At 50.9% G+C, this 25,060-nt stretch overlaps 2 protein-coding genes across 4 annotated transcripts; one reads left to right on the top strand and one right to left on the bottom strand.

The window, feature by feature from the left end:
- Window positions 1-7,051: 7,051 nt before the first annotated feature.
- Window positions 7,052-14,585, top strand: LOC121672648 (homeodomain-only protein). 3 transcript variants are annotated; one of them, XM_042045393.1, is made up of 3 exons: window positions 7,052-7,252; window positions 11,676-11,851; window positions 14,158-14,585. In XM_042045393.1, exons 2-3 carry the CDS (start codon window positions 11,708-11,710, stop codon window positions 14,233-14,235), a joined length of 222 nt encoding a protein of 73 aa, XP_041901327.1. In that variant the 5' UTR covers window positions 7,052-7,252; window positions 11,676-11,707; the 3' UTR covers window positions 14,236-14,585. The 3 variants fall into 3 exon arrangements, with proteins under 3 accessions (XP_041901327.1, XP_041901325.1, XP_041901326.1); XM_042045391.1 differs by lacking the exon at window positions 7,052-7,252 and adding an exon at window positions 11,311-11,410; XM_042045392.1 differs by lacking the exon at window positions 7,052-7,252 and adding an exon at window positions 11,414-11,512.
- On the bottom strand, window positions 14,343-24,509 carry LOC121672647 (testicular haploid expressed gene protein-like). The gene is made up of 8 exons (XM_042045390.1): window positions 24,383-24,509; window positions 22,228-22,278; window positions 21,096-21,218; window positions 19,401-19,514; window positions 18,984-19,104; window positions 17,777-17,908; window positions 17,085-17,257; window positions 14,343-16,503 (listed from the first exon to the last, which is right to left on the bottom strand). The coding sequence occupies exons 3-8, from the start codon at window positions 21,194-21,196 to the stop codon at window positions 16,389-16,391; spliced, it is 756 nt and encodes a 251-aa protein (XP_041901324.1). The 5' UTR covers window positions 21,197-21,218; window positions 22,228-22,278; window positions 24,383-24,509; the 3' UTR covers window positions 14,343-16,388.
- Window positions 24,510-25,060: the final 551 nt, after the last annotated feature.

The raw sequence follows: 25,060 nt of genomic DNA, 5'->3' as shown, positions 1-25,060 counted from the left end.
GTGTCTAGGGTCAACAGCCTGCCATTAGGGAGTGATAAGATTACTTTATTCAGAACAGATAAAACACTCTCAGAGACTCAAGAAAGCCTCCAGGTCTTCAGAAATGGCAGTACTGAAAAACATGTGGCAGAGACCAGCAGGCTGTGAGCAGTTACAGACCAGGTCTCTCCCGTGTGTCCCTACTTCCAGGTCACCAGCATTTCCAATGCAACAGCAGGCTGGGCACAGAGAGCAGAGCTGGCCCCTTGTGTATTTTATTTTTCCCATGGCTCATGTTTGCCATGATTGGGCACACTGGCATTTCTACTGACCCAGCTGAGCTGTGGGAACGCCACTGAGCCCATGACAGCCTTTAAATGTACTGGGAACCCTGATCCATTCTGGCAGTCAGGAAAGCAGGACATGGTCAGGGGGTTGGGTGGCCAGGCTGCAAGCATCATGTTCATACAAAACAGGCTGCGAAGAGTAGATCACCCGCCCAAGCTGACACCCCACTGCAGAGCCAGTGATGTAACTGAGCAATTACACATCACACAGAGAAAGGATAACACTCTCAGCTCAGTAATGAGCAGACACACATGACCTCCTTGTACCCATCCTGTTTCTTTAACTTACTGAATTATTGTAACTCCCAGTCCCTATAAAGTAGTTGTGTCTGTACAAGTGGAGTCACTCTGGGACTGTGCTTCTTCATCCAAAGTTGTCTGTTCTTATCTCAATCCACAAGCATTGTACTTTTTCCCAATTCTCCTCCCCATCCCAGCAGGAGTGGAGGGAGTGAGCAAGCAGCTGATGGTACTTAGTTGCAGACTGGGGTTAAACCATGGCACAGAAAAAGATCAGCAGTACTCAACTGAAGAAGTTCCCTTGGGAGGACCCTGGTCATCACAGGGAATAATGATGTGTCACAGCTCTTCCTGAGGCACACAGGCTTGCTCTGTAGCTGTGCAATTAATCTCTGAGTCTGAAGAGGGTTGAGAAGGGTGTTGCTGTGAACAACAGGATGAATGTGGCCAAGCTCCAGAGCTCTGCACCAGGGTGAGATGTACAAGCTGCAGTGACCTTTGCTGGAACCAAGGGAGGGAGAATGAATTTCAAGTTAAGGACAAGCAGAAAGCAATCCAGGATGGCTGATATGCGGACATGTTAGCCTCTTCTTGCCACCTGCTTCTTCTCTTCCAGACTTCATGGTCCTCCCACCCTGCTAACCGAGGGTCAGCAAAGTGGCATTTTTAGCCAGAGAGAACTCCTTTGGCCATGCTTTCTCCTAGGCCAGAGAAGGTCCAGAGCAGATGAAAGTGCTCTACAGCACTGCCATGAACTGTTTCTTTTGAAGCTGTGCAGAGATCTAGCACAGAGAAGATGCTGCAGCACAGAATGAATATGCCCTGGAGAAATCCTTTCACCCTGGATGGTGCAAGTTTGTTCCCTCTTTGCTGCTGGCAGAAGTTTCCCAGTGGCACAACACAACAATGGAGGGTGAGGGGGAAGAGAAATCAAGTTGGGAACAATCAAGTCACAAGAACTCAAGGCTACCTTTACAGCCAGATACTTTCAAGCCAGCTCAGCCCCCCAAGTCAGCAAACCCATTTCTATGCACAGAACAGGTGAATGGGCAGCAGAGGCTAGAATCAGTATCTTGCTAAAATAGTATCTGCTAAGTGAAGTGTATTTCAAGGGAAGCAGGCTCTGGAAACCCCTGACAGTCTGTTCCAGTGCTCCCTTGCCATGCAGATAGGCTTGTGCTGGACAGCAGGAGTAGCACAGGGGTCACAGCTCTGCAGTGGGCTCCCTCGGCTCAGCCCTGCTGTGCCCACCCCACTGAGCAGGGCTTTCTGCGGCCAGACCAGAGACCTAAGAAACAGGAGGCATGGCCCTACATACATGGACCCTGGAGAAGATCTTACTAGCCAGGACTAGGCCTAGGATGGGAAACAGCCTTTGAAGAAGGGAGAAAAACCCACCCAGAGAAGCCAGACAGACTGGCTGTATGTAGCACCAGCCAGCCAAGAGACACTTGGAGCAACATGAGAGCAATCCCACACCGGTGCCAGAAGCCTTCCTTCTGCTTCAAACAGCCTCAGATTGGCAGTGAGCCTCCAGAGCCTTCCCTCACCGCTGATGGGAACTGGTCCCCCAGCCTTGGGTGTCCCCCAAACCACTTCCTTTCAGCAGGACAAGGTGCTAAAAGACGTGCTGTGACAAGAGTGTGACTTCCCTAAGCAGTGGTACGGCTTTGTTAGCTCAGGTTCCTTAGGCTGTTTGTGCTTGTTTGAGCCTGCTGGGCTCTTCTGTGTGTTGAGCACTCTCCAGCTGCTTGCCTGCAGCACTGCTCCCTGCTCCCATACTCCTCCCTGGAAAGCACCCCCATCCACCAACCCAGTCACCATACCCTGAGACAGATGGCAAGGAGCACCCTCCTCCATCCTGGAGCCTCTCTGCCAGACACACTAGACACAGCCAACCCTCTGACAGTGCACTGCCTGAGCCCCCAGAGTTGGAGCAGGGGGTTGCTCCCAGGAGCAGGGGGTGTCCCACTGAGGGTGACTCGCTCCCTGGGGTGATGAGGCTGTCAGAGCAATGAGGAAGGCATCTGTGAGTGCCTCTGTTATGCTCACTCAACTGTCCTCATAGAGACGGCTGTGGGCAGCTAGCATCCTTTGTCACTGCCAGCTTTCCAGAAGCCCTCTTTATCAACCAGGTTGCTAAAGGGAACAACATTTTTAAAGTTAATTGCTTAGTGCGCTTGAAGCCACTCCCTGACACCCAGCAGGTGGAGCAGAGGGCCAGTCTCCATCACAGTATTTCCCTGTTCATTGTCACTCTGCAAGTGTTTCTAGTTGTCTGCCAGTGCCACAGGACACCACAGGTGCCACAGGGACCGTGGTGTGTGTCACACAGAGATGACCCATCCTGCCCATTGCCTGTGGCAATGCCCCAGCAGCTGGCAGCACCAGAATCACCTCTCTGCAGGTGCCCACCCAAACTGGTCTGACAGAAACCACAGGCTGCTGGCTGCATGACACCACTGCCATGAGGTGGGCACAAGGGCCAGGCATGCGTGGGCTCCCTGGCATGGGACAGCACAGGGGAAAATGTGGTTCTTGTCCTTCGTGGTGAAGGCTGCGTAAAGTCACAGGATGGTCAGCACCTGTGCTCACCCTGCTAAGACCCTCCAAGTAGGTCTTCAGGATAGCATTCCTGCTGCAACTGAGAGGGCCATGTTGGTGGCAGGCAAGTGTTTGGACAGAGCTCATCCCTGCTCTGGAGACGGATAAGGTCCCTTCACTGAGCTTGAAGTATTTGCTCACTGAAGTGTCTCAGTCAGAACCTCCAAAACCAGGCAGCTTCAGGCTAGAGATTCAAAACAGAACAGATTTCAGCAGACATTCTCCAGCCTCCCGCCTCCCTAGAAAATGCACAGCCATCCGAGTCTGTGGAAGGGCACTCGCTCCCCTGCACTTAGCCCTGGCACTGCCAGGGCAGAGATGGATCTGCAAGTCTACTCTGTCCTCCTCCCTGCCTGCCTCTCACCAGTGCCGGAGCCCGTGTTTTCCTGGGCTGGGCACGGCAGCAGCTCCCATCCCACGTGTGTGCCCTGCCGCTGTCTCTGCATGCTGCTGCACGTTCTGCCTACAAGCTACGGCAGCGCTGCTGGAAATCCTCCCGGCAAAGAACTGCACGTATCAACTCCCAGTTTAGTCACTTCAAAACAATCCGGTTAGTAAGAGTGAGAGTAGGGAGGAAGACTGTACCCCAGGCAGAGATTGCACATGGAAATACCAATGAGATGACACTGCTCTCTGAGAAGTATTGGAACAACTGGAGGAATAATAAAACACTGCAGTTTCCATCCACAGAACTGTATCCCACGGACAAAGTAAAGGCAGGGATCTTATTGGAAGTCACATCTGATTAGTATCTGTCTGGCCTGGATCTGTTCTACTGAGGAGAGATAGGCTGAACCCTGCCCACTTAAAACAGAGGAAAATGCATGAAGCAGAGTGGAGAAAAGGCAACTGCTGAGCCCAGGCGCACACCCCTGCTCCAGCAGCAAGGACCCACCTGTGCCACCTCCTCTTGCCCCTGCCCAGGGCATGGTCTGGGTAAGCACTGTGTGCTGCTGGCTCTTGGGCTGCAACCAGTGTTGCTGCTCTCCTAGGGAAAAAACTGATCAAAAGAACAATGACTCAGTCAAGTTCCTGTGTGTTGGGATGTCCAACAAAGGCAATTGTTAGCTGTACCCTGAAGATCAACCAATCTCTTATGCTGTTATGGGGCAAGTGGGATATGGAGGTAGAATCTCATCTGGTTAGCTGCAAGAGTTTTCCTGTGAGTCAGTACTGGCTGGTTAGAAAACTCTTCTCTAACTGAATGGGAGCCAAAATATTCTGTAAAGCCTTCTTTCCAGCCACACGTTTTTTTGCATTAGCAGCCAGAAAACCCCAGCACACTAGGAAAAATAACCCAACAAACTGGAAAACTAAACAGAAGATGGCTTTTGAGGTTTTCCTTTGCATTGGGGTGTTCAGAGGGAGAAAGGAAGCTTTTGCTCTCTCTCTGACACTTGGGTTGGGGTGGAGTCTGGAAAGCACATATTTTTTAATTCACATACTCAGGAAAAAAAAAAAAAATCTCTGCTTAATCCCCAGACAAGGGGTGCTGGTGCTAAGCCTTATTTTCAGGAAAGAAAACATGGCAAAATTTAAGAGACACATACATGAAAAGGAGGAAATATGAACAAGTCAGAAAAGTTAAATTATATCCCATTCTATCCTGATGGCTTGACAAGTTGCTTCCCCCCTCTCCTTTCCATGTTTTTCTTCCATGCTGTCTCCATGCAGTGTTAAAGGGACAACATTTGGGCCAGGATGAGCATGAGCTGTGTGTCCAATGCCCACCCCACCTCCCCCCCAAGAGTGACTTCAGCCAATATCTTGCCATGGAGCAATATGGATGATATTCAAGCCTCTGCAGGAGGGGTCCAGAGGAGTGGGGTGCTGAATGCAGGCTGCAGCTGCCAACTCCTCCCTGCAATGCTTCAGTATTACGCAAAATTGTCAAATTCACATCACAACATCTGTACTTCTTCTCAACAGGAAAAAAGTCTCTGTGATGGGCCTGGATGCACCCTGCATTTTGTTTCTATTTAATCTAATTCTGCTGACAATGGACATCCTCTGGGAACAGGATCTCATCATATCAGGTGATACAGGTGATCAGCAGTACTTCGACCCTCTCCCAGGAGGAGAAATGGGGCCTAAAAGATTTTTAAAAAGGTCAGAAAAGCATTAACACATGCCAGCCAGATGTGAACAGATTTGTGACATGACTTTCACACTGTCACTGCACGACTCCTAGCACCTCTGAAACCATTTCAGTGGGGTGTCTCAGCCTGAATCACGTCACTGCCAGTGCTCCCAGTGCAAGTCTGGGCTGGGTTCACAGGCTAAGAGAAAAGGGTTTTTCCACATTAAAGGCTTTCTCTCTGTTGACGGTAACAAACAAGGGAAGAGAGGAGCCCATCCTGTTCCTGAGGGCCAGGTTACTCACATTTTGCAATGCTTGGGGCACATGCATGGAAGAAAAAAAAAAAAAAGACAGCATACAAACATAGGAAAATCTTTCTGGGCCAGAATATTTTCCCATCTGTCCTGTCACCAAGGCTGGCCAAGAGCAGATGCCAGAGCAGAGCATAGAGCAAGGGGCAGATAAGCAGCAATACCCCTGAGAGCTCCCCTAAGAAAATGTCAGTATGCAGTTCAGGACCTCTGCCTGGACTTTCCCAAAATGGGGTTGAAATCCACGGCTGAGTCCTGCTGTAGGGGTCTGCTCCAGCCTCCTTGAATACACCCTGATGCCCCCAGCCACAGCTACTGGAGCCATCCCACTGGACACATTGTCCAATCTGCACCAATTGCCACCCATGCTCCTGTTGCTTAGCACCAGTGATAAACAGGGCATATTCCTTTGGCCAGGTGCCTGCCCAAGGCATGCAGGATCAAGTCTTCCCCCAAAAACCTCCTCTGGCAGCCACTGAACAGCACCATTTGGTTTATCAGGCAGTAAAGCCATCCCCGGATCTTGCTTGATCAATGTCATCCTGCCAGGAAGATTGACACAGGTCTGCCTGTCCTTCGGCACAGATCTCTTTGCAATCCCGTTGCCTTGGCCCATGTTTTCCCCAACATTACAAAACCTCTTCAGGGCAGTTTTGGCTCACTGCTAAACATATGGCAGGTTCCCTGCCTGGGTTTGTGCAGCCACTTCTCTCCAGGGTCAGGGCTCCCTGCCTCTGGCTCCAGTCAGCTCCACAGCTTTTTGCATTCTGTGCCAATTTGAGTTTTGCTCTGGCAGATAATCTCAGCCACTGCAAGCCATAGTCAATTTTTCATGAGCCCTTTCTTCAGCCTCTCTGATTTTCCAGCATCCCCTTCCAGCTGTCTATGAACTGAGAGAAAAATCAGCCCCTCCCACTGCACCCCACCCCACAAGATGTCTCTTTTTAAGCTGCTACCTAATGCTTCCAGAGCACCCCACTGGGAACTGCAGGCTCCTGGGCACTTTAATTGAGGAGAGGTCTTTGGCAGAAAGGATGCCCTTCTTGCCTCCCCATCCCCAGCCAGGCTGTGCCTCTGAGGGCACTTAGACTGCAGCAGCAGGACAGATCCAGGACCTAGTCCTGCCCTTACACGCGGCCTGGCGGGACCACATGGCTGACTAAAGTGACAGCAGGCTCAGGAATGTTAAAGCTGGACACATCATTTGCAGGATACTACAGCGCGATGAGAAGCCAGCCGTGCGCAGCAGCGAGCGCTGCCGGGCTCCATCAGCGAAGGCGGCAGCGGGGCTCCTTACGGCGGGGGCGCGGGATGCAGCGCGGCCGGGAGGGACAGGCGGGCTCGGCTGGAGCTCCGCTGGCAGAAGCGCGCTTTCCGCCGCACCCCGCTGCACCCTTCCGTAGCCCCGCAGGAAGCGGCCCCCGGCCCCGAGCGCGGCGGGGCGCGCCCCGACGGCTGCCGGGCCACCGGGAGCCCGCCGCGCACAGCCACGCGCGGAGCCCTGCCAAGGGGAGCGGGTGCCAAACCTGAATTACCAGCCCCGAGAGTGGCTGTGGATCCCGGCAGCTCCTGTGATTTGCGGCAGGTTTTTCAGGTCCCCGCCTGTCACACACACACGCAGATACTTAAGCAGTCACCCAAGGACCTGCGGGGTTCTTGTTTTACACACTTCTGGGCCCTGCCAGCTCCAGGTAAGGACAGGCTTTGAGTTGGGGGTGCTGGGGTGGGTTTGCAGTTGGGCATGAGGGGATGGAGGGAGGAGCTGCCCTGTTAATGCTGATGCTGAGGAGGTCGGAGCTGCACCCAGCAGGGCAGGAAGGCTCATGTCCGGGGCAGACAGAAGGGCACGCAGGCAGGAGAGACCCCAGGCAGGGGCCACCACGGGGTCCTGCCTCTGCTACAGCAGCTGCTGCGCTCCTGTTTGCTTTGTTCCCATCCGATATTATCTTCTAAAAGACTGGACGGGTAGTTTACAGGATGCGTGACAGGTGTTTTTTCCTTATTTATGGCAGGGCCCGGTTTATTTTTAAAGCCTCTGTCCCACCTTATCCTGTGCACCATGCTGGCTGATGTTATCCACAGCACTACACAGCAGGCGGCCAAGCAAAGCTCAGGACAGGACATGGCTCTGCAGCAGAGCAAGGGAGGGTAAGAGGGCTCGTTTGCATTGAGAACTGCTATTTTGATCCCTGCAGTGGCAGGAAATAGCTGCAAGCTAAAACCAGATGCAGATGCCTTCAGTCACATCCCAGCCCTGACAGTGGGAACACTGGGAAAGGGGTCAAGAAGCCCAGCAGAGGCTATGGGGCCCCATCAGCTTGGCAGGAGCTACCGCTCAGAGAGATTTCTAGGGGCTTCGGGTGCAGTAAATCGTTAGAAAGCTGCGCAGCCAGCCAGCTATTGTGACTACTGTTCAGAAAAGCAGAGCTGAGCAAACAGAGATCATGTCTTTTCTGGAAAAGTGGCAGACTTCTGCCAGGATAGTAAATGCTGACTGCACTAGCAGTGCTGGGCAAGCATGCTGGGAGACAGAGTGATGTCCTCTCCCATTTCAGGCCAGAGCTAGGTGTCCTGCTAGTAACCCCCAGGATGTCTCTGGGGAACTGAGTGCAGCCACAGGACATGGGCACAGTACTATATATTTATAATAAGACTTTCTCTTGCTGCAACTTGTGTCCATCAGCCATTACCTTTTGTCTGCTCCCTCCAAAATGGCCCTGAGGTGCATTTTAATGCCCTATCAGGCACACTAAGAGCACCAGGTGCTGTCACGTTGACAGCAATGCTGGTTGGAGCTGCCCACAGCCCAGGCAACCGCTGAACCACTTGCAAGCTTCTGCTCTCACACTGCTCCACCTAAAACCAAAATAGTCAGAGCCAAGCGTGAGTTCCCCAGGGGTCTTTAGCTTGACACATAGGACAGAGCAGGTGTGGTAGTTTCACTGTGACAGCACATCTGGCATTGTCATTTCTGCCTAGCTGAGTAAACCCCAGCTGAATGACAACTGCAGCCCCACAGCCTTTCTGAATGGCTAGCATTCCTTGCACGGCAAAAGCAATTTTTTTTCAACACTGTCAAAAATTTAAGAGGAAAAAAGCAGTGAGAAGTGGTGATTTTCAGCAGCTAAGCCAAACAGCTGTGAGTCTCCATGTTTCTACCAGGCTTAAAGAAATGTGAGACAGTCACCTTTCCTGTACAGGGGAGAGATCCTGGACAGTCTGAAGGCCAGGCTGCAGGCCTAGGCTGAAATGAGGCTCCATTTAAGTAGTGGGCGGGTGACTAGTGGTCTCCGTAGGGCCAGTCAGGGCATTTAGGCATTCCTGGTGCCCTCAAGTCATGTCATATTCCCCCAATTTTTAGCACCTAGGATGTGCCAAGTGCTAGAGGCCATATGCTGCACAGGGGCCACATGGCTCCTGAAAGCCTCTAGGACCTAGTGGAGTGATGTGGGGAGACCTGCAAAGCCCTCCAGGCGCCCCAGGGTTTTTGCCTTTTCCTGAAACCCATCTCGCAACCTTGAGAGGTAAAAACTGTTCTCCTTCCAGAGCAGGGGTAGAGGGGACACAAAGAAAAGCCATCGGGCATCACATCCCACATGTTGGGGCACCCTGAGCTGCCAGCAGGTAGAAGATACTGTGTCCTGCGGGGAAATGCCTCAGGAACCTAGAGATAATCAGAAGCAGAAATAGCTGTGCAGGTGAAACATGAAAGCTGAAGCCTGTGTTCCCTATGCAAATCCATGCACACACATCAAGGTACATTAATGCGGCAGGCTGCAAACAATGATTTATGAACTGCCAAGTCATGTTCCTGCTGGTGGCCTGGGCTAGATGCATGATCTGGAGGTGATGAGGAGCCCTTTTTTGGCTGGGCTTTCTATGAGAAGGGCAGGTGGCTCAGTGGTGTGCTGATAGAGGAGGACAGGCATGACTTGTGGCCTGAGCTTGGCCTCATTTGCATTGTGACCTCGTGGAGAGCCTGGCAGCCACAGTGCTGGAGAGCAGCACCTCAGTTGCAGGGGTCCTCCTTGTACCCCTGCATCTTTTCCAGAGGTCTCCAAACACCTAAGGTAGGTGAGCAGCATTCAGCAGACTTCTACTACCTCACGTGCACGAGGAACTGAATTATGTCTGCCCCGTTCCTATATGGATGCTTCTGAACTGAGCTGACCCCAGGAAAACCAGGCAGCTGCAACGCTCTGCAGACAAGGCCAGCTTGTCTGTAGTCTTGCAGTACCTGGAGTTAAAGATGGTCTTTCCCCAGTCCATCCCGGGTTGGTGGATGATAGTGTCTACCAGCACTTCATCACGCTCAGAGGTGCTCCAGAGTTACACAACCACTGAGTTACAATGAGTATTTACCAAGTGACTCAAGCAGAGTGGGCTGTTTCACAACCAGCCCTGGTCTATTTATAAGCCCCTACTCAAATGCCAGAGGACTCTTTTATTAGTCAAAGCACTTTCTGCAGAGGAGACTCAGGGGGATCTTTGCTTTATGAGGTAAAGTTCAAAGAGGAGGATCTCTCCAGCCTCTCGCTAAGCCTGGCTCTTTGCAAGCTGCAAGACAGTTTTGAAGCTTACCTCCATCCTAGCAATTCTGTCAGCAAGTAAAAGCCCTGGGGCACTCAATACCCCAGCGTACCTTAAGGTGGGTTATCAGTCAACCAAGAAAGCAGTTGGGTTTAAACCTATGCAGTAGGAGTGCAGCATGATGGATGTTCTGGGGTTATATCCCAGAGCCAAAGGGAAGGAGAAGCTGGACTGCAATGTGGAGGCAGGCCAGGTCTGCAGCAGATGGCCCACAGAAGTCCCGAGGTGGGCAAAGGGCTCCTGGCAGCACTGGAGAGCCAGCAACACCAACCAGCCAACCTGACAGAGACGGGCCGGGCAACTGGGACAGCAGGACAGCAGATCAAGAAAGGCCACATTTTTGCAACCAGCTCCTCCCCTGCCAATACCCCACAGCCTGGTTTCGGAAACACCACAGTGATTCAGCATCAAGGGACGTGTGCATGCTGTGTGGGGACAGTGCCTCGTGTTTTAGTTGACTGAATTGGCAAGCTTGACCCTCTGCCACGTGGAAACAAACTTGGAGCCCAGCAGAGGAGAGGTGTGGGACATACCCAAGATGCACCTGTTTTGCTTGTGCTTTTGGGCCAAATCTTCCAGAGATTGTGCAAAGCACAAGTGGGACAAATGTTACTCTGGAGCAAAACATGGGCTTCTTGCTGCTGCCATTGCTGGGAGCACCTAGCACTGACCACAGGCAGAGGCAGCAAGTGCCTGAGCAACTAACATACACTGGGTACAGTCGTCGAGGACTGACCCCTCACTTATACACCAAAACCCAACCAACCAGTGATGCTCAGGAACAACAGGACTAACTGTTTATGCCCATGTGTGGTAACATTAAATATTACTTAAAACAATGCAGCTTACCGTCTCATGGCCAGCCACACTGCTAAGAGAAGGACCAGGACACTGACCAGGAGGGGAAATAGAGTGGTTGCTGGGTCAAAGACCATGCTCCCAGAAGATCTTGTATCCTCTGTTTTGTGATTCCTTTGCACAAACTTGCCTGATCACTGGGAAATAGGGACAAAAAAACCAACAACCCACTAGGCTAGATGCCAGATATTGTCCCTTCACCGAGAGGACAAATAATTTTTTAAACTAATATCTTTAAATTAACCCCCTGAACATGCCCATTTCTGTGACATGACTCCTAAGTGACGCCCAGGCCTAAATACGGCTGTAAACAGGAATCGTTCCCATGGGAGTCACACTGGCTATAAATACAGCAACAGGGGAGCGCTGAGCAGCCTGCAGCTTCCTGCCAGCTGAGGATGGTGAGGCAGCTCAGCGCTGGGCACTGCTGGCGTGCGGTCTCTGCACTGAGGAAACTGAGACAGGAGTTGCTGGGGGGCTGGCGCTCCCAGCTGAGTTCCCTGGCATGTCTTTGGGAAGGGAGTTGAGCCCTGCTGCAGCCAGAGGCCACGGCGGGGGGGGGAGGGAGGCTGGTGGGGACACGGATTGCAAATCTGGGGCTCAGCAACTGTGGCCCCACCGGTGGCCACTCCCAGCTTGAGCAATGACACCGGCCCCTCTCTACAGTGCCTGGCCCCATAGCCCTGCCCCAGGAGGAGATGGCCATGGAAAAGCCAGTGATTCCCACTGAGGAGCAGCTGGAGATCCTGGAGTACCACTTCTGCAAGGTGAACAAGCATCCTGACCCCACCACGCTGTGCCTCATCGCGGCGGAGACCGGGCTCTCTGAGGAGCAGACTCTGGTGAGTGTATGTCCCTCATCCCTACCCTGGCACCAGCCCCACTCCCCCTGCATGCCTCTGTGCCCCACATCTCCTGCCTCTCCTGTCCTGGTCTCTCTATCATACACCTGCACCCGTCTGTCCCCTGCACAGGCTTCCTACAGCAGTCCCTGCCCCTCTCATGATGCCCCCACACTGCCTGCACTCCTCTGTGCCCCATGTGCTCCCTGCCTGCACTCCCTGGATCACTGTGCATCCTGCGTACTCCTCACTGCGCCTACAAGTCTCTTCTGCACCTCTGCAAACCCCAGCACACCCCTAACTCTACACTGCACCCACAGAGCTCTAATGCAACACAGCACCTCCCTGTACCCCACATCCTTCCTGCAACCCACATGTTTCTGCTCCTGAATGTACAGCCCGTGCATGCTGCTCTTCCAAACCATTTCTGATAATCCTGGATGCACAAACTACTGCTGGCTTTAAGGTCTGAAGAAACTACTGTCATTTTAAAACAGACAGAGGATAGATGCAACTCCTGCAGGATGTGATGTGGGACATGCTCAGGCTCTGCACCCTCCGCCTCAGTGTCCCTAAGCCCAGATGTCAGGCAAGTCTGTCAGCCTCTCCAGGAGACATAGAAGCCTCCAAATACCCCTCCACAGGGACAGGCTGCCCCTGTCTAGGAATTCCACCAAGCCCTGTGCTCCACCTGGCTACCTGCAGGCTACCATGGGCTTCAGAAGCAAACGGCTTCTTCCCAGTTCCTTCAGGTGGCAGTGCAGCTCACTGTGACGCAGGTGTCTACTAGACCCATAGCATTTATGGGTATAGAAAAGAAATCCAACCCACTGGAAAAGTTAACAGCAGTTTGCAGAGAGCTGCCAAGCCTGGCTCTCCCTCAGCAAAGCCAAAGGGATATAAAAGCCGAGCAGGCAATGTCAGCATTTAGCCTGTCCCAGGGAAAGATGCTGGGACAGCATCCATTGCACTGATAGTCCTCGGCTGGTGTGGATTGTGCTTTAGTGACAGGCAGGTATCAATCACTGCTTGTTTGAGGCAGCAAGGAGGCAGTACCCCTAAAATACCTTCTTCTCCATAGAAATGGCACTGTTCCTTTTTTTTTTCCTACAGCAAGTTGTAAACACAGGCCATATACACCCAAGGCACCTCTTTAGATGTCTTAAAATCTTCCCTGATAGCCATCTTTTTCCACTAGTCTAGAGTGCTCCGAGAGATCTGAAGATGAAGGTCATGTTAGGGACAGGATCAAGACTGGGGTGGTGAGCTGCAAAGTGCCTGCATTGCATAGAACACAGGGAGTCATTGCTCCTGAGATCTGGAGAGCTTTATCGTCTAGAAATAGTAGCCATTTTAATAAAAAATTAAGTAACAATGAGATGCAAAGAGGAGATGGTGGTTTAGGACAGAAAGTGAAATTTTTGGGAGGAGGCTAGGCTGTCAGTCTTCTGACTGGATGTGGTCAAAGGCAGTGTGAGTGCGAGAGACACTTGTAGAGAGCACCGAGGTTGTATCATTACGGACCATAATAGCTTCAAAAATAGCCATGAACAAATATAGCAACAAAATGAGCTGCAACAAAAGGAATCACAGGCACATTGCCAAACAAAAGGCTAAGCTGTGCTTCCGGCACATGACTTATATCTCTTCTCTTACTTTTCTTCTTAGGTAGTGTAACTTTAACCAGATACATTTTATCTATTTTTAATTTTGTCTGTGTTGAAGTGGAATCAGCAGCTCTTGGAATGGGCTTGCAGATGCTAAGTTACTACAGACATAGTGCTAAGTTACTCCTAACATAGACATGCATATTGCCTGAAGACCAAGACAATTTTTAAACAATTTAAAAAATATATTTGTTCTTAAATTTGTTGAGTGCCACCTCTCATGCTTTCTGAAACAGGTGAGCTTTTGATTCCTGTCAGTTTTGGACCTGCAAGTGATTGTTTCACTGCTCCAGTCATTTAAACAGACACCATCCAGCTCCTTAGCCAGTCTGTTACTCTGTTTGCAAGAAAAACCTGGACTCACAGCAATAAGGACTTACCCATGCTTGTCAAGGTCTGAAGTGAGCAAGAGAAATGAATTGGAAAGAGGTGCAGACGTAGGTTAAAAGACCGTTCGGTCAGGAGCGGCTGTCCTGCTGCCTGTACTGCCCGGGAACAGCACCTTGCTACAAGGCAGCAGCACCAGGAGTTCCCCTCACGTGGTCCCACGTGCTGACCACATCTGCACCTTGAGCAAAGTTATTCGGAGGCTTCACTCAGCCCAGTGCACTCAACCTCTGTTTTGTTCTTTCCCTCCAGAAATGGTTCAAGCAGCGCCTGGCAGAGTGGAGGAAGTCTGAAGGGCTACCCTCAGAAAGCGGGTCTGTCAGGGACTAGAGGATGCTGCTCCAATCCCCTTGCCTCTTATAAATGATGGTGAAGCTCTTCAGAGTGGGTTTCCTTGGGGTTCTTCTGTTGCAATAGGTTTTGCAATACAAATACTCTGCTATTTAACATAAGTTTTATTTAACATGTACATAACCAGAAAAAATCCCATTTTATATATATGTATATACATGTGTGTATACAACTTTTGATGGCTGATAACCTGTCTAGTGATTCCAAACCATTAACAGCAGCTGCACAGGAAAATGCAATTTCATGCCCTTGTCCCAGGCTTGCAGGAAATTTGCCATGATGTATGTTCAAATATAGAAGGAAGAAATAAAGATTCCTTTTCCTTACAATCCTCAGAAGCAAAGTATGTGTGCTAGCTTTAAGGTACAGATCATCCAAAGAGTAGGACATCTGGAAAACCAGGTATGTTGTTCAGGTGACCTGGTTTGGCTCAACATGCCTGAATCAGCTCTGGATACTGGCAAACCAAGTGCCTAGACCATAATCAGACCAAGCGAAGCACCCCTTGAATGCCTTTTTTTACCTTTCTGTTAAAGGTCACTAAAGAGAAAGAACTCGTGGCTTGTTTTGGGATTTTTCCCAGTGCAATAATAAGTTTTTTGATGAGAGGAGCTGTGTTGTCCCTGCTCGTGCTCCCTGCCCCCATGACAGGAGGCAGACTCCTTCCTCTGGAAGGGCAGCATTTCTCCCAGGCAGCCTCAGTGGGCACTGTGGGTTTCCCCTCTTGCCACAGGGACAGCCATGAGCAGCCTCATCTCCTAAGGCACCTGTGGGTCCATGCATGGCAGCCCACACAGCCCCACACATACCCTAACTGCCAGGGTGGCAGAGGCTGGTGGTGCTGGGGTTCCCCCACAGGGTAGGGGCTTTAGGGGAAGACCCCAGTCTCCTCCTGGCCATTCTCAAGCCTGAGGAATGCAGTTGCACTGGGCCTCTTGCACAAAGTCCAAACTCTCATCCATCCTGGCATAGGGCAATGCCTGCTCTAAAAATAACCAGCACCATTGCCCAGTGACCTTACCTTGTTCAAAAGCCTTCAAAAGTCCTCTGCTTAGTGGATTATTGAATCAATTAATGGATCCTCTGATTAATCCCCTTCTGGTTTGTGGTCACCTGCCCTCTACTCCTTTGGAAGGAGAACCATCTTAACACAGGGAAGATTAAAATACATTGGCTCTGAAACTGCCATATGCTTTCATTTGTGGCTTTTTTCTCTTCCTGGTGAGCATCTCTCTTGCCTCAGTATCTCCAGCCTGTCGCCAGTGGTTGGGCAGCCAGTGCAAAACACACCGACCTTGTAGGAAACAGATAAAAGCATTCTCCCTTATGCCATGCCCCACACAGGCTGTGTTGTTCCCCTGCAATCCAGCTGCCAAAGTGACTCACCCACAGACCCAGCTGGAGCTCAGAATTTGTTCTGCAGACTCTGGCATCAATACCTGTTTTCTGCTTAGCCCTTGCAGTGTGCCTTCTCTCTTACTCTGAGGGGAAATCTGCTTTTTTGAGTTAGGCTCCAAAAATCCCAATGCAGAGCTCTCTTATTTTGTCTGGGGTCACACAACTGAGTATCTGAACCACACAGATTTAACCCAGCTATGTAACTGGGTCTGCCTGTTCTCCAGGTATTTGAGAAAACAGGCCCCAAATCCAAGCCAATTCAACATACATTGTAGCCTTTTGTATATCTACTTCTGTCACAAGCACAAAACTTCTGGGTGTCAGGAGATGTTTAAACTTCAGCAAAAATTTTTGAACCCAAATTCAGGAGTTGTGTTGCATCAGCTTACTGCGTGCTCTTGGGTTTGGTTTGCCACACTTCCCTGCATGAAAGGACAGTTCCTTCCCCCAGCAGTTGTTTTGTTACATCTTAAACTATTACAGCAAAACAATCAAGAGAGAAACTTCAGACATAACCCATCCTAGGGAGAGAATCTTCCCACATTTGGTCAAATTCTGCTAATTTTCCCTGAAGACTAATCTTAAGGAATGATGATTTTATTTGAATTCCCAGAAAGTGTTACTGCTGAGTGCTGCCTCTGTGCTCTGTTCAAGTAGATTTTCCAGCCATTGCACAGAGAGAGTGATGTTCAAGGGGTGATGTGGGCAGCTGGCAGGAGCATTTCTGAGGGAGCTTAGCGCAGAATTGGTTGAGCTAGTTCTTGGAGCCGCTGAGAACAAGCTGCCTTCAAAGCAGCCTCCTTCACTCTGAATGCATCTGGGTTGTATGCAGTCAAGCCCACACGAGGTCTGGAGGAGAGAGGGTAGGGATGGTCAATCCTGACTGGAGCAAGGCCAGCTGTCAGCTGCCTGCCAGCTCCCACACCTTCACCTATGCCTGCCCTTCCCTGTCAAGGGAGGACAAAAGGCATCACACCTCCACTGTTGTTGTCAGGAGAGGGACATCTCTCACAGCTGCTACAGCCAGGCATTCCCTCACCCTCTGTGAATCCTCCCCAGCACATCCTGCAGACTGGGCTGAGGTCAGCTGCAACGTGCTGGGCAACATGAATGTCGTACACTCTGCCCTTTGTCAGCTGGTTGATTTTTATAACTGCAATTAATAAGAAGTCCCAAACAGTAATTCCTGCTGGAATTAGAAAGTTCCTGCTTCTTCTCTTTTGACTCTCCTTCCACCTCAAAAGGGCTTTTTAAACTGCAATCCATGTAGCATTAACACATCCAGACATGTAAAATCCATGCATGTTGGCAGAGCGCTTCCTAATCTTGGCCTAATCTCTCTGGCCAAACACAAATGAACTAGGTGCCACGAGCCACACAAAATGGGCTGGCAGCTGATCATTTCCCCGTGACAGGGAAGCAGTACCTACCTTGCGCTAGGCTGGGCCAGCTCCAGAACCCTTGGTGTAGCCACTGCGCGCTTGGCAGCCTCTGTCACGGGCCACTCAGGATCCCGCGGGTGTGCATAGTCTGCGTGGAGTTGTTTTGGCCTCGACAGCTCAATGGTCCGAGGGCTCACAATTACCTTCTGAGACCTGGAAACCTGTGAAAGAATGGGGAAGAAGGTCCTTAGAGGTGCTTCTGGCATTTAGGGGTGCTCAGCCTGCAACTAACTCAGTGTAACCAGGTTCACAGCCACTGACCACATGCAGATGGGACACGATCCTGTCCTCAGCTGTGTTTGGCACCAGACAAACCGTAGAAGGAGAAATCACTGCCTGGCCAGTCCCACAACCTGCCCTCCAGCCTCCTATTACTCACAGCCCTTTGCCCAACCCACGCCCAGCACCAGAGATCCCAGTTAGGCACTTGTCCACCTCTCCCCATCCCCACAAATGCAGGCTAGGCACAGCTCCACCATTCTCTGGGGATTTGTGCTGGGAGTCAGTTCATGCACTGAATGGAGCACAAGCCCTGCTTTCCAGCTCAGGAAGCAGCTGTGCCAGCCTCATGGAGAGAAGCATGAGGGCTGGATGAAGAGAGCCACGAGTGACTGAGCTCCCGTGCCCTCTCCTCTGCCAAGAGTCCCATCCATGTAGGGTCCTGGGTGATGCTGCCTTACCGCAGAGATGGCAGGACCAGGATGGGTGTGCCTAGAGCAGCACGTCATCTCCCTGATCAAGGGCTCTGCCAGTTGCTGGATCCGCGCCGATGCACTGGCCGAGGTCGCAAACTTGGAAACCTCTGTTGGCACCTGCATGGGTCCAGAATGGGGGAGGGATGTGCAGACACAGAGCTTGTACAGCAGCCCATAGGGACATGCTCCCTCTCCACAAGGATGAGCAGCCCAGCACCCTTCCTCTGCAGACATGGTCACTTACTTTTTCAGAAGCTATTATTTTTCTTTCACCTGAACTATTCGGTAATTTTGGTGCTACAGGGATTCCCCAGCTGTTGCCCACTCAGAGCCAGGAGGGGAGTGCCTGTAATGAGACCCTGTGTAGCCAGGTAAAAGTGCAGAGGAATTTCTTCCATGTTTTTAATATTCATCTTCCTGTCTGAATCAAGTGACTTCCCTGCTAAGGAGAGACACTCAGATTTCAGGGTAAATTTGCTGGTACAGTTAACTGCATTCCTACAGAAAAAAATGATTACTTCTCCAGCAGGGGACTTCTTCCCCTATTTTTCACAGGGTTACTGTTGCCCAGTCCTGCTCCAGCCCAGCCTCCCATTTCCCAGCCCCAGAGGTTGCATGCAGAAAACCTAGCCTTTGCCATGGAAATGAGTGTAATCTGAGATTGCTCCAATCCCTTTCACCCCTGCCAAAGCAATGACCCACCTAAAAGGAACAAGCTCAGAAATATGTCTCTAAATTAGGCTTCTAGTAAATTGTAGTTAAAATATGCACAGGGATTGCAATCTCATGGGCCCTGTGTACTCAGACAGGAGCACAGCTGCCCAGCTACAAACATGACTACTCCCTAAGAGCTAAACACGCCATTTCCAACAGGTCTCTCCACTTTCCCAGGCTGCTTTATCAGAGGATGCAGCCCAGATGCCTCCCTTGGCTCTCCTGCTATACTAGGCTGCTCCAACCTGCCTGTTTTTTGTCTCCCAGCAGGAGATTTGCAAAGACAACATTCTTCTCTGAAAACGCACTTTCTCTCAGTGTCATAAACCCCAGCAGAACCAGACAGCTTCTCCCCTCCAGAGCACACACTGGGCACATCCAGAGGTGGCATATCCAGGGGTGGCATACTGCATCTAAAATCTCAGGACAGTTTGCTGCATCCCTGCACCCTCCAAATCTCACTCAACCTCCTCCTCACCTCTCTGGCCGGCAGGAAGTCTGGGTGCAGCGGCTTTGGCTGGGCAAGCTCCAGGATCCGCTGGGAGGCATTATAGTTCCGTGCAGCCGGGGACACGGGCCACTCGGGGGACTCACGGGCTCTGGAAGCAGAGAGTCACGGCATGCCACTCACAGATATTCCCCACTCCGCCTGCAGCTGGTGTGTCTAAGCCTCACATTTGCTGCAGTAGAAGGCAGCTTTGTCTTGTGGCCATTTCAGTGCAGAACTCATCCCATGAGAGAATCCAGAAGTTCTAATCCCAGCAGAGACTCTGCTCTGCATTTTGCCCTCTGTTTACCCATCCTCTGTTCCTGCATTTATTACTTTGAAGACGCACTGATGCTACAAGGCCCGAGGCCCTACCTATAGCACCCTATAGGCTTTCTAGCCTCTCACCTTTGTTCCAGGTAAGCAGGGAGGTATTTTTTAGGTTCAGCCAACCTCAGCAGCCGTTCAGAAGGGTAGCCAAACTTCGCTAGCGGGGGACGCCCACCGATCACTGGTCTGCATCTGTACAGAAGGAAGGATTTTGAGGAACAGAACGAAAGAGTCAGCAAAAGGCAACTGACAGAGAACATGATCTTAGCAGATGGTAACCTAAGTCTGGTTAAACATCTATGCCTGCTGCATGTAAAAAAGCTGGCCCTGGTGCACATGGAAAAGCCATGAACAAATAGGCATTTATACCTGAGATTTCCTCACTTTAAATGCTGTTTGCATCTGAAGAGTCCTCTTTTAAGCACCCTCAGTGCATTTAAAGTCTAGGCTTTTCCTGGACCATTTAAAGAAGCTGCCCCACAACAGCCAGCAGCATTTATGTTGGTCAGCTCTGCCAATTCAGAAACCTCTTTGTTACAATGGCTTGACAGCACCTTGTGCCCTTGTAGCTCCTTTCATCATGGTATCTCCCCTAGTGCCTTGTTCATCCAGCTTTCAATCAAGCTTAATTGCTGGACTATGCCTGTCATCACCAGGGAAGAAGCAAGCAGAGGTAAGCAGAAAGGCAGGAAGGGCTGTCATATAGACACCTTTAGCAAGAGGAAGAAGCTCTCAGAGGGATGAGAGCCCATCACCGATGACATTGGCAGAGGGGATAAAACTACAGACATGCATGTCTTGACATCCTTCCAGGCAGAGGAAAGCCAGGAGTGCAACACAGTTCCATCTCCATCCTCATTGCTAGGACTTCTTACAGACGAGCAACCACCATCCTGACTCCACAAGAGCTTCATCTCCTCCAACAGAGCTACAGATGACTTGCTTCAAGTAATGCAGCATCATCTAGCACCACTGTGATTTATACTTTTTACATAATTTTTCATTCCAATTACAAAGCATGGTCTAGTTTTTCACCATGCAGTGACAGCAGAGGTTTAACTCAAGGCAAGAGACCTGGATTCCTTCCAGCAGCAGAACACTGCAAGACTTCTCTGTTCTTAACCTTATTTTAAAGATTTAGGTCAGACTCCAAGAGGATGCAGGGGATCATTAACTGTGTCCAGATGCCTGTCTGGGCTGCATCAGCCCCAATAGGACAGGGAACATTCTAGGGACAGTTCCTCTCTACTCGCAGGTGCAACACACACATTCCATCAAGGAATGCATGCATGCACATGATGTCTACTTCAAACCAAAGCAGAGCTGTTGGATGGGTATTTTTGTTACAGCAGAGGAACATGCTCCCTTGTGCTTGGAGACTGAGATCAAGACAAGCTCCTATGGCAGCTGATGGGAACCCAGAGCTCTAATCAGACCAGCAACTATGTGTTGCAGAAGTCCTTCTCACAGCTGGGAAGTGGGTATGAGGAAATAAAAAAGGCACCAAAATTTAGCACTCGCCAGTTCCTCCCCATTTTGGAAGTCAAGTACTCAGGGTGACTATGCTCCCATAGCACTTTCTTCCCTGCTTCAGCCAGCCCCTGTTCCAAGCACAAAACAGCCTGGTGAGTTTCAGTGCCATGGAGCTACCTGTGGGGCAGCCTTTTCAGGAGAGGACATCGCATCTCCCCTTTCCCTGGGAGCCAGTATGCCCCCCTAGAGAACATGCTCTGAGCTGCCTCCTTCCCCAGGATGTGCTACCACGTCACTGACCTGCACTGGTACTCGCTATAATCTTTCTTGGGCTTGGACAGTGACAATATTCTTGCAGATGGTCGAGCTGTCATAGCACCCCATGAGGGGGTCCATATCATCTGTTGGGTTCCCCACACAAGCCTAGCAAGAACAGCAAGATTGTGAAATTTTAGTAACATGCACAAGTTATGAAACATGAAATGTGTTTGCTGGGGCTATCCTTCCCTGCCTAGGATGGAACACACACACATACACACGCCCTATGGCTCCCCACACCTGCAAAATGCCACTACCACCCCCTGCGCATTCACCTTCTGTGGCACTGAATTTCCCAACACTCTCCTGCTGGTTGTTGTCAACTAAAAAACAAAAGAGTTTTGAAGTGATAGGTCTGGTTTTAGTTACCAGTGGATGTGCAGAAAGGGTCATTTCATTACTTCTCTGAAACCCCTGGGGGAGTTTCATCATTGCATTTCTTTTGCCTCACTATTACCACCTAACTATACCATAGGTATGACAGTAAAAATAGTAATAATGTTACAGTCAGGGTGTGCCGTGGAAAGTGGGTGAGGTTTTACAGCAGGTTAGTGGTTACTCTCCTGTGCCCAGGGCAAATTTGGAGTTGCTCATCCCTCAGTGAGAGGCCATGGTGGGAGAGGGTACCAGGGTAGTCAGGACAGGGAACAGCAGGGCAATGGGTTTGTGGAGCCTTTTTCGAGACCCACACAGGTAACGGAGAAGAGATGTTATCAAGATACTGTTGCCCTGGCTTGTCAAGCTGTAGTTTGATCACATCATGCAGACAGCAGCTCTGTTCCTAAAGCTGGACTGTATCCTCCAGGAGAGAGCAGCCTGTGGCTCCCATGAGTCTGGTCACCTTGCACCACACACACCATCCTACCCCACAATATCTCAGTTGGGCAGCTCAGATCAGATGGGGCAACAAAGGCAAGGCTTGAATCAAGCCCAGTTTTTTGATTGAAAACTTGAAAGAGAAAATTGGAGGGAGCCCTTAAAGCATGGAACATCTCAGTCTGCTTTTCTGGAGACAGCGGGGAAAGCAGTAGCAAGACAATGGCCAAGGGTCTGCTCTGGTTGAGCCCTGTCAGTCCCCAGCCCTCGAGCAAGCACTGTTTGAGCACCTACTTACCTGGGACTGCTGTCACAAAATCGTTGCTTGGGTTCTGCAAGTACATGTATCCTGTCAAAATTGCAGAAAAGGACAAACATGCCATCATCATAACTTAAACCAACAAAGCATGAAGAAGCTACTGCTGTACTCAAAGCCATATAAACACTCTCAAGCCCCTGTGCTTTTGCCTCCATTCCCTTGAGAGAGTGTGTTTAAGGACCTCTCTCTTCAAGTACTTTCCATCCATTTCATCTGGCAAACTCACCAGCCCATGATTTTTTGTGTTTTCTCTTGGACTGCAGAGACACAAATTTGCAATTCTGCCTCCACTGAAAGGTCCCTCTGGGAAATGGCTAGGGGAGCGGGAAGGAACTTTTCTGGTCAATAACATACCATGAAACCTCTGCAGGTATGAGAGGGATGCTCTCCCAGCCTATGGGAGCCCAGATGAAGAAACACCTGTTAGCACCACCTTTGTGGTTTACTAAAAGGCACCATGGAGACAGCGCTGTGTTCCCACATGGCTTTAGGAGCACATTTTATTTCACTCCATTTAGCACAGAGGTCCTAGATGCTACAGAGACACAGGAACATACACGGTCTGTGCCCTAGGAGCAGCTCTGGAAATGTTTTTCCTGAATATACAACAGACCAAAACCTTTCAGGAAGATCAGCTATCACTGCTGAGGCCTGAAATCCTAGTGACTGGGAAGTGCTTGAAATTTAAGAGCCTCGGTACAGAAAGAAGAACAAGATGATCCAGTGCCACAAGTGTATTACACAACTCCTCAATGTCACAGACCAAGCCCATACCCACCCACTGTGGCAACAGGTGCCTACCCACAGCCAGCTGGTGACCAACCACACTGTGCAGGCACCTATGGAAGTGCCCCACCATGGAAAAAGCAGAGAAGGTGGAAGCCTGGGGCATTGCTTCCCTGCTCTGTATCATCTGGCAAAGATGCCTAGCATAGCCCTAGAGAAGAGCAAGGACACCAGCAGAGAGTGATACTTGCCAACAGAAAACAATCTGTGCTTTGGGGACACACCTGTGGTTTCTCTGATGGGGCTAATACTGCTAGTAAGATGCCAAGCCCTGGCAAATGCTTGTCAGAATACCCAGCACCACAGAGATCCCTGAAATGGCAGGCTGCTGTTACAGCACCTTCACTGCACGGTCCCTGTGAGATGCCTGTCCTGCCTCACTTGGGCCACAGTGCTGCAAACACGGCTCCTGCTGAGATCCCAGAGAGGCAACTGCCTGTAGGACTTTGGCCCCCTGCCACTAGTTCAAGACAGGACACGGTCAGGAAGGCAGATGTCATTTCAGGAGCCAAAACCCAGTTTCAGTTCTTTATTCCCAAGCGGCTCCCCAGAGGATTTTCCTTGCAAAGGTGCAAGGGGGTGAAGGATTAGCACACAGAGGTCCCCCCCAGCCTAGCTGTATTGCAGAGCTGGCTCTATCTCTGCAAGCAGGCCCATTGCTTTTCCTCAACCGCTGGCACAGGCCCAGCGCACAGCCACAGCCAAATCTAGCACAACGTGCACATGGCCCTAGTGCCCCACACTGCTGTGCAAAGCTTGCACCATGGTCCGGCCAAGGAAAGAGTCCCACGTACACTCAGATCATGTCTCTCAACTCACTTGACAATCTTTGGGTTTTTTTGCCAATTACAAAAAATTAGTTTTATCACAGCAAAAAGATAGATAGATAGATGATAGATAGACAGATATCCTCACACAGGATGCACCCACAGCAGCTCTGCAACTTGAAGGAGTTAAACCACCTCACTGACAAGACAGCCCTGGTGGAGCCTTTGTTGTTTGGACCTGCTCATGCTTCCCAGCAAGGAAAATGAGACCTTGCTTCAGCCAGACACAGAAACACCTCCCCTCCACTGTCTGAGGATTCACAGACTCATTGCTTAAGGGGGATCAACTCCTTTTGAGATCAGTTCCTTGTAAAGCAGTCACAGCTTCCGTTTTGAAGAGGCAGGATGTTTGTTAGAAGCTGAGGTAAGGGCAAAACTGGGCATCATTTCCTCTCAAGTATTTATCACAGTGTCATCCAATATACGGACTCACTGTTTGGTGTAAATCCCTGACTGAGCCCTCTCAAGAGACATGGGGCATGGCCTGAACACCCAGCCAGGAGGCTGAGAGGGCTTCTTACCTGCTGCGTGGGCGGTGTACACATGTGTAAGAAGATGTATAAGATGAAACTGCAAAAACAAGAACAGGTGAATTTAAAAGCTTGGTAGCACCCAGAGCCTGGGCTGCCTGCTCTTTAGTGTGCAATAATCATATGGCAGATGAAGTTTGTGCATCTCCTTAGGATAGTTGCTCAGCAGATGTCTGCATTCTTTTTCCCTGCTACCTTCCTCTCCAGTGGTTGCTCCTCACGGGGGGATGCTGGCAGCCCCCATGGCTGCAGGATAGAGCAGCCCCAGCACTACATCCTCCTCCTGGCACAGTGGTCACCAGCCTGCGGGCTCCCACCCGACTCAGTGTAGCCACCCCATACGACCGCCTTCAGCAGCTTCCAGGGGAGGTTTTCAGAGCCTCGGGGAATAGCAACCGTGTTAAACTGGGACTCGGCGCCAGCACAAAACAACCTGCCGTGTTTTAAGGCGGGGGTGGGAGACACGGGATGACAGGAAAACCAGCGACACGTGCAGCCAGGTGCCATGGCAGCGATGGCCACGAAAACGGGGCCGGCATCCCGCACTCCCCGCCGCGGTGCCCGAGGCCTGCCGGCGCCAGCCAGCCCACCGTGCCCGGGAGCCCTCCCTGCCAGAGCCCACCGCGGCCGGGTGCGGAGCCGGGGCTCGGCGAGGAGCCACTCCCCCCC

The sequence above is a fragment of the Corvus kubaryi genome, unplaced genomic scaffold (genome assembly GCF_017639235.1).
Source record: "Corvus kubaryi isolate FWS band 111438036 unplaced genomic scaffold, C.kubaryi_AGA036_p1.0 64810, whole genome shotgun sequence".
In the NCBI taxonomy this organism is placed as follows: domain Eukaryota; kingdom Metazoa; phylum Chordata; class Aves; order Passeriformes; family Corvidae; genus Corvus; species Corvus kubaryi.
Note: the sequence above shows the minus strand (reverse complement) of the source record. Positions and strands in the feature narration are given on the sequence as shown.

Bases quoted from the DNA above. Each gene is read 5' to 3' on its own strand.
- LOC121672648 (XM_042045393.1), top strand. From the start codon at position 11,708: ATGGCCATGGAAAAGCCAGTGATTCCCACTGAGGAGCAGCTGGAGATC. The intron at 11,852-14,157 runs GTGAGTGTATGT...CTTTCCCTCCAG, and splicing joins TCTCTGAGGAGCAGACTCTG to AAATGGTTCAAGCAGCGCCT.
- LOC121672647 (XM_042045390.1), bottom strand. From the start codon at position 21,196: ATGATATGGACCCCCTCATGGGGTGCTATGACAGCTCGACCATCTGCA. The intron at 17,258-17,776 runs GTAAGGCAGCAT...ATTCTTTCACAG, and splicing joins CTGGTCCTGCCATCTCTGCG to GTTTCCAGGTCTCAGAAGGT. The intron at 16,504-17,084 runs GTAGGTACTGCT...TCTCTCCTCCAG, and splicing joins CTGGCCCAGCCTAGCGCAAG to ACCTCGTGTGGGCTTGACTG.